The sequence below is a fragment of the Grammomys surdaster genome, unplaced genomic scaffold, assembly GCF_004785775.1.
Source record: "Grammomys surdaster isolate TR1022 unplaced genomic scaffold, NIH_TR_1.0 744, whole genome shotgun sequence".
Taxonomy (NCBI): Eukaryota; Metazoa; Chordata; class Mammalia; order Rodentia; family Muridae; genus Grammomys; species Grammomys surdaster.
The window spans coordinates 17,685-26,014 of NW_021605163.1; the positions used below are offsets into that span (position 1 = coordinate 17,685).

General features: G+C 39.4%; 1 protein-coding gene across 1 annotated transcript; it reads right to left on the minus strand.

The window, feature by feature from the left end:
• Positions 1-3,828: 3,828 nt before the first annotated feature.
• On the minus strand, positions 3,829-8,079 carry LOC114633713 (PRAME family member 8-like). The gene is made up of 4 exons (XM_028782317.1): positions 7,793-8,079; positions 5,611-6,091; positions 5,339-5,445; positions 3,829-4,423 (listed from the first exon to the last, which is right to left on the minus strand). The coding sequence occupies exons 1-4, from the start codon at positions 8,077-8,079 to the stop codon at positions 3,829-3,831; spliced, it is 1,470 nt and encodes a 489-aa protein (XP_028638150.1).
• Positions 8,080-8,330: the final 251 nt, after the last annotated feature.

Sequence of the window (8,330 nt, forward strand, 5' to 3'; positions counted from 1 at the left end):
ACATTGAGGAACAAGTCTTCAACCTTTTAAGGACATTTCACCCAAACTATAGTGCCTTGTTAATTTTAGAATAATTTTATTGAATTTATAGATCTTCTTGATTATTTAGGTCTCTTATTTTTTAATTAGAGTTTTATGGTTTCCCTCAAGTTGATTTTGTATAGATTTATTAACTATTAGATGCTCATGTAACTATATATATCTAATTTCCACCCCCCTATTCCTTTTTCTTTTTCTTTTCTTTTTTGTTTTTTTTTGTTTGTTTGTTTTAAAGACAGGGTCTCACTATGTATTCCTGGCTTGACTTGACTGGAAGTCACTACATAGGACCAGGGTAGATGCAAACTCACAAAACTCAAGAACTAATGGCATGTGAACTACATTCTACTTAATTGTATTTTTTTAAAATGTGGTCTTTTTCTTGGGATACAACAAACAATTAGGTTTTGTGCCCTAAACTTGTCTCCTGTATCCTTGTTACATAGTTTATATGAACCCATAGTCTCTCTTGAGTCTTTGGGAATTTCTACAGAAATAATTGGAAAATTTTAAACAAAGGCATTTTTGTATCTTCTCAATCCAAACAACATTTATTTACTCTTTTATGTTTTATTGCATAATTCTGGAATTCTGTATGATGTCAGGTTTTAGTAAAGGATAATGCTGACACCATGTTTCTACCCACTCTCAATAAATATGATATTAGCCATAGGTAAAAAAGATAAAAGATACCAGGTGAGTTAAAGGCACAGAACTTTAATCTCAGCAATTAGGAATCAGGGTCAGGTGAATCCCTTGTGAGTTCCAGTTCATACTGTTGTACAGAGTAAGTTCCAGCTGAGCTAGGGATACACACAGAGTGACTCTGTCTCAATCAGCAATAACAACAACAACAAAATCAAAATTGATCAAAAACACGTCCCCTCCAAAACAAAGAATAAAACAGAGAAAAAAGAAAACCTGGAAATAAAATATTACACACAGATATGTCCAGCAAGTTGGCTTCTAGCTAATTGAAGATGTATTTGAATTGACAACCAAGAATAACATTAACATTAAGTAACTAGGATAATCTTGAACCTTTCTGGTCTTCTGCCTCTCCGTCTACAGTAGTGAGACTTCAGGTATGCATTCTTGTACTCAGTATTGTGTGGTTCTGATATTTAACCCATGGCTCTGCAATGTTAGACAAACACTGTAGCAACTAAGGTACATCCTACAACTTTTGGAGGAGAAAGAAGAGCTTGGAATGCTGCTATACAAAAATGCATGGACTTATACTGAGTATATTAACCTCCCCACTTGTGTAAAAAAATGATCTGTCCTGCTGAAACTGACTCTGAAGCCCTCATCATCCTTAGGTCCAATAACTTACTTTCTTTTCTCTTTGAGATTAAAATTTAATTACATATCTTCATTCTTTACCGTGTTATAAACCTTCCCCTAAACCCTGCAATGCTCTTCAAGTTTATAGCCTCTTTTTAGCTAATTATTATTGCAAGCATATATATATATATAATTACTGAATATAATCTATTAAGTCTGTATGAAGCTACTCATATCATGGATGCCTGAAAATGGCCCCCATAGAATCATAGGGGGTGGAAGTATTGAAGACATGGCCTTTTTGGAATAGGTGTGGCCCTGTTACATGAGAATGTGACTTCAGAGTGGGCTTTGAGGTTATAGAAACTCAAGGCAGACCTAGTGACTGCCTCTGGATCTAGATGTTGAAATCTCAGTACCATGTCTGCCTGCATGCCACCATGCAATCCACCATGGGAACAATGGACTAAACCTCTGAAACTATAAGGCAGCCCCAATTAATTGTTTTCCTTTATAAGAGTTTCCTTGATCCTGTTGTTTCTCCACATCAATATATCCCCAGATAAAAGATGCATGTGTGTTTTCATGGGTGACAATTTAGGAAATTCTACAAGCATTCCTATAGTAAATGAGCATAACCCCTATCAAAACTCTGCAAACATCTGCCCTTATAGCCACTGATGATTAGAGTCTTTACCCAACATAAAGGAAACCTCTCTTTTCAAGAGGCAGAGACACCTACAGAAAACCACCACCAATAAAGATGCAGACTTATGGACATCAATACTACAGGGTACATCTGCAAAACACACAGGGAACACTGCTGAAGATGTGGAAAGAGGATTTAATCTCTAGAGAACCAGTGAATATGCTATGAGATTGCATCTACTAGTAGTGTGAAACTCTATAGACAAAGCTTGAAAAACACAATTGAACTTATAGGAGCTGAACAAGCATGACACCAGTGACCATGGCAAACTAGACAGAGACAATGTCCCAGGGTCTCAGCCTGTAGAAAACTGGAAATCAAGGAATAGGAGAGTTGGCTTTCCCTAAGGAAGACAACCAATTGGTTGTCCAGTTCTAAACTGTATTTTTAACTGTGAATATTTATTGTAGGTGTGTTTATTTTAATGTAAGTGTATGTTTCACCAGCATGCACTTATGTGCATCATATAGGGGTACAGAAATGAGCATAGGACTCAATGGAAGAAGAGTTACAGACAGCTAGATGGATGGGAGTCTTCAGGTTGGTAACAGAAAAGATCCTAAATGGTCTACAATTGTAGAAATCAATCTTATCTATTGGGACATCACTCCTGAGTCTAAGGTACCCTATTTGTTGTAGGGTACCAACTGAGGACAAGATACCCATTTGGCTGGAAGTAGAGGATGAGTTTACTCTATAGGCGGGTATATTCTGGATAACACAGTCTAAAACACAATGTGTCTCTGGGTGTCTTTGTGCTCTGAATTGCTGAGGCAGAGGTCCAAAGTTGAGGAAACAGAGTCTTGACCTGAAGCTGAACCCAGAGGTAATGATCCAGAAGATGCAGAATGAATTTCCTCCATCGGGGACTTCTTGCTGTACTAACTGCATTGCCTTAAAGAACACTGGCACGGCATGAAGATTAGGAATCCCAGATGTGCCTGAGGCATGACAATCCTGTTTATCCCACCTCTACATTTCTGTGAATGAACTGATCAGTAGAGTGTTCAGCCCCTATGGGTTTGGAGACAGTATGCATTCTAGTTGTGCTGAATAAGGTGTGTTGAGGGACCACACTTTCACCAATAAAACTATGCAATATTTTGATAGACCGTGATGCCCCATGGACATAGGGAATCCTGTGATAGTCCATCTCTGTGAGCACTGATGGAATGTAAGTTCTAAAAACAACCCCACACCCTATTTCTAGAATGTGTTCACTTTGATAGTCTTGTGTAGGATAGGAATGCCTCTGTGCCCATAATCACATCCCATCTCAAGGATGGTTTTGCAACAGAGAGTGGATTTTAGGAGCCTTTCACAATTAGTTTGACAGTTCTATGCACATAACAAACCAATGAGGCAACGTTGTGAAGTAAATAGTAGAAGATAATGTCATAATTGACTTTAATGCATTGTGCCACCAACAAGGCTCAGATGATGATTTCCTCGATCATACATCAGGAGGTCATAGAGCAGCACAAATGTAAAACTGAGATCAGTGACATGGGTTGCACACAAGAGGAGACCAATCACCTCATAGATAGGACTTATATTTACAAAATGGGGAAGCCAGTGTGGATCCTATTCTGATGGGAGTATATTTAGACATGCGGAACTGTCTTTCTGATTCCACAAGATACCTGTTCCTACTATCCTATTGTCCTTCATATTAAGTCACCTGAGGTCTCAACACACTGAATATCATTTTGATTTCATTATATCTAAATCTATGAATTCAGGGACTCTTTGGTGAATGTACTTCTTCAGATGTCATTTCTCAGCATCCAGAATCAGTCTTCTATTAACTCCCAACAAAGGCAAGAACTGGTACTCATGATCATGTCCTCTATGACATAGATACAGCACCCCCAACAACGAGGGCAGGTGGGTGTAGCAAACATGATTTTCTTGGGCAGCCTTTTGGGCAGGAGTATTTCCACCAGCTCAGGACACAGTTCAGAAAAACTGTCCATCGAAACATTACCCAGGGGATCATAGCACTCTTTTGGAGCAGGATACACCTCTACAGTCAAGTTGCTTAGATTGGCCGTGCATTGCAAAAGGTCTTTCAGTACAGCACTGGAGAAGTTGTTATTGTAGAAATTAATAATGTTGAGCTGTGAGCACTGGCTCAGGGATGGCAAGAGGACTTTGAGCTGTGACTTCTTCATCCTGCAGTGTTCAAACTGTAGACTCTGCAGAGTTTCAGATACACTCTCTAGGAGAATTTGGAGACTCTTAAAACTTGACTTGCAAAACACTACAGTTTTGAAGTGCAGTTCTTTTAGTTGATAGAGGCTCTGGCACTTTGTCATGTGTTTCAGGTCTGATGTTGAAAGTTGGCAGAAAGACATAGACAAGGACTCCAAGGGGGTCTTCAGGCATCTAGAGTAAGAACAAGAAATTGGTTCTGGCTCATGTTGTTGGAGGACACTAGTAAGATCAAAAGAAGCCACATATGTAGAGTCAATCTATGCTTCAGTTGAATGAACATCCACCCTAGGGACACAACATGTTAGTGTCTACACATAGCATTGTCTACTGAAGCATAACAATCATGTGGGGTGGACACAGACCACAGGTCTGCAACTCTCCATGCTCACTCTGTCAAATAACTAAAGCTCGCCTCATCATGCCAGAAGAGCATACCTAGAAAGGACTAGCACAGGAAGGTTCTGGCAACATCGTGGCCTGTTTCCTGCAGAGTTTATCATTGTCCCTGCTGTCTTCACAGTCTCTATCCTTGCTTTAGTGTTCTACCCTTAACTCTGATGACACCCACCCCAATGTCACAAATTTCTCATCTACTTAGTCCCAACTTGTGTTCAAATCATCCTTACATTTAGGAAGAATTAGTGGCTGACCGACACCAATAGAGGAACAAACTGGTTCCTGTACACATGTATCTTTGTATAGGGTAAGCATGGAGCCTCTCTGGCTCAGGGCTCTCTGCTTTGTCCTGTTTCCTTCCATTAGCTTTGCCTGGATCCAAAAGAGGAATATGCAAAGCACACTTACTGCTTCTGACCCACAAAATGGACATGTATGCAAGGCTGCTATCTCAATATCCTCTACCCCAGCTCAGACTCAACGAAAGGAGTAGAAATTGAACCAAGTGAGATCAGTTAAGAAACAAACAGTTCACACTTTGATACTGTAATGAGTCTGTCATTGTAATACCCTTTGTAACTGACACACCTCAGGTGCTCACTAATGCTCCAAGTAAAAGGAAAGTTTTACTTTCCTTTTCTTTTCTTTTTCTTTTCTGCCAGAACAAAACAGCTCAACATCCTTCCTTACCTGAACAAAATTTCCATGTTGTCATAGGAAAAGTGGGCACCATTCAAATAGAGACTCTGGAGATGTTTGAGTTTGGAGAACTGAGAAAAAAAATTTGCAGAATACTTCTTTACATCTGTCACTGTATCCACAACATTATATCGGAAGTGAATATTTTCTAAATAGAATTTGATTTCTCTAATCTTGTCAAGGTAATGTGGATAGGAAGATAGAAGAGACAGGAGTTGATATGTGCGGTTTTCCATTTTCTTAATATACTTTGAATACCTGACAACGCCCTCCATGAAAACATCCAGGGGGTTATTATATTGGATGCGGATTTGATGTAGATTGAATTTGATAATATTTCTCATCTGGTCAAGGAAATGGGGAAAGAATCCTAAGAAAGACAGGACCTCAGGTGTGTATATTTCCAATTCCTCAATATAGATTGGCTGGAAAATGTTCAAGACCTCCTTGACAATCTCCGGGGGGGAACAAAAAATCTTCATCTTCAGACAGACTAGCTGCAGAGAGTCACTGTTCTTCTGAGCCCACTGGAGTAAGCATTTTTGGTCTTCTTCCAAAGAGCGAAAGAGGATCAGGTTAGTGACCACCTGCAATCGCTGAGTCAGTGCATAAGTAGGAAGACTCTCTGGGCCTTGCTTCTTTCTCAAAATATCTGGTGAGCACATTCCATCTTCTCTTCCAGCCCATGCATTCCAGAAATCCTGATGCACATCTCGCAAGTCCAACACTTGTAGTTTCCTCATTCTGTGATGGAAAAGGGTAAAGATTCATAATTTAAAACAGGAACCAATATGGAATCAGCTTGAATCCCACTTAATTCAAAATAACACTTCATACCAGGCAGGCAAGGACACTGCATGATCTGCGTCTGTGCCAGGAGCCTATTGGCCCAGAGAGGGTAGTGGCAGGGGCACAGAATAGGACTCTGGTGATGGGTTTAAAGTCTGAGGGTCTCAGGGATTTCTGGCTCTCTGACCTGTACTGAAATACTGATGATGAGTCCTAAAAAGTCCTAAAAACTTCTTCTGAGGGTAAAAGATTGCAGGATTGGGTGATTAACACCTACAACCTAACAGTAGAGGATTAGACAATGTGGCCTTTGTTCTGTCTCAGCAGAAACTGCTGGTCTCTAACTTATGCTTACTACTCTGAGGTTGCAGAAAGAATAACACTTAGAAAAGTTACTATAGAGTTTCTAACTAAGTGTAAAAAGTTTCCTATGAAAGCTATCTAAGGGGACAAGCAGAAAGGTCCTAAGTGAAGAAAAGAAAAAAATTCTAATAAGGAAAAATTCTATGCAGGGGAAAAGGAAAGGAAGGGCTGACAACTACTACTACTAATACTGCTACTACTTTCTTTGTCTTTGTCTTCAGCACTTATATATCTTTCAGAATATATGATCACGTGTTACAAAGTTCATCACAAGTTCACACCAAAAATCAAATCATAAATTGAAATAGAAGTTTACAACAGAGAATGATTACATGCATATCCATTAGGAGTCATTATCTGGCTAAACATACATCACCTGTCTAGCACTACAGGTTCAATGAATGTTTAAAACTATAGCTAAGAAATTAGTGAAGTTTTGTATAGATAAACCCAGGCAATATTATATCTTCTGTCCTAGCACCTATACTAAATTGTGAGTTTCCTATTAGAGACCTTTGCTTAATTGTTTTACAACCACTTGGAATGTGCTCTAAGAAGGAGAAAGTCTGGTTACTATCTAAGAGAAATTAACTGGTGACATATGAGAGACTGGCATTTTGGACTATTAGAAAAGAATCTAATAGCAGTCCCACTATAAAAAAAAAGCTTAAAATAATCATTGATTTAATTTTAGAAATTCTTATACGATCACCAATAAGACTGAAGAAGTCATCTTATTTGTCTATATAGAATCAGCACAAGATAGTACATCTGCGTAGATCTGCAGATGTCTGCTCCAAAGGGGTGTGCTATTGCTTAGTGATTGTTAGATATGTTTAATACTAATAGGAAAAGCATATTAATAGCAGAAATCTTTCCTAAAACATGTCCCTTACAGCCTTGGTGAATAAGAGACCACTTGTCCCAGATTACATAGTAATACAAGGCAAGAGATTTAAGAATGATCACCTGCTAATTATTAGCTTGTCCCATTATGGCTCCTGACACATCATGACCCACTTCCCTCCATTCAGTTGCTCTTGACTTGTGTCTCTTCTATATCTAGTGTCTGTAGGAAAGCCAGTTAAAGAATGATCTTACTAGGGATACTTGTATTCTGAGCTGTCCACTATGAGTTTCATTTAGACCAGCTTTCAACTTGAATAGTATGTCCACAAATCCCCATGTTAATGAGGTCATTAGCCTCTGTCCTCTTGGAGCACAGTCTTTCTGCCCTCATGTGAGTCTTACCACTAACCCTATTCCCCTATAGCCTTCTTGGGCCTGGCCTACCTAGGACAAACATTCTGGTTCATCAGTATATCTATGCCATCCAGCACAACTTGCATCATCTTCACGTTAGCAGTTTTCAGTAATGGTCCCACAGGGAGGTAGAAAAAGGGCCAGGCTGCCACTGTTGCCTTCAATATCTCTGTGCGTCTGCTTTTGAATGCCTCTATGAAGAGTGGTGGGAAGAGCATAGGGGGCAGGTTTTCCAGATCAGAGAAGTCTATGGCATCATTCCTTAACAGTGCCTCCAGTGCCAGCTGCTCGAGTGTGGGAGGGTTGTAGGTGCTCATCATAATATATATTCAATCGGACGGAACCTGGAGAAGGATTTAGGAGACATAATTTCAGGCTACATTTTGGATATCATCATTTCTCACACATTGAAGGAATCAGAAGGCCAGAGCCCATGCTCTGGCAATAATGGAGAATCCAGTCTGCACAGTTATCCAAGGCAAAAGTTCATCACTCTGAGCATTTAGACTCCCTTGCATGTAAACACAGTGGAAAAAATTATTCATTTGCCTATATGATACCAATCCCT

What these genes read in the sequence shown, in the direction of transcription:
- LOC114633713 (XM_028782317.1), bottom strand. Translation starts at nt 8,079, where the DNA reads ATGAGCACCTACAACCCTCCCACACTCGAGCAGCTGGCACTGGAGGCA. An exon ending in ATGTTTTCATGGAGGGCGTT is followed by an intron (nt 5,446 to 5,610) that starts GTCAGGTATTCA and finishes ACAGATGTAAAG; the next exon opens with AAGTATTCTGCAAATTTTTT. An exon ending in AACATGGAAATTTTGTTCAG is followed by an intron (nt 4,424 to 5,338) that starts GTAAGGAAGGAT and finishes TTCTTACTCTAG; the next exon opens with ATGCCTGAAGACCCCCTTGG.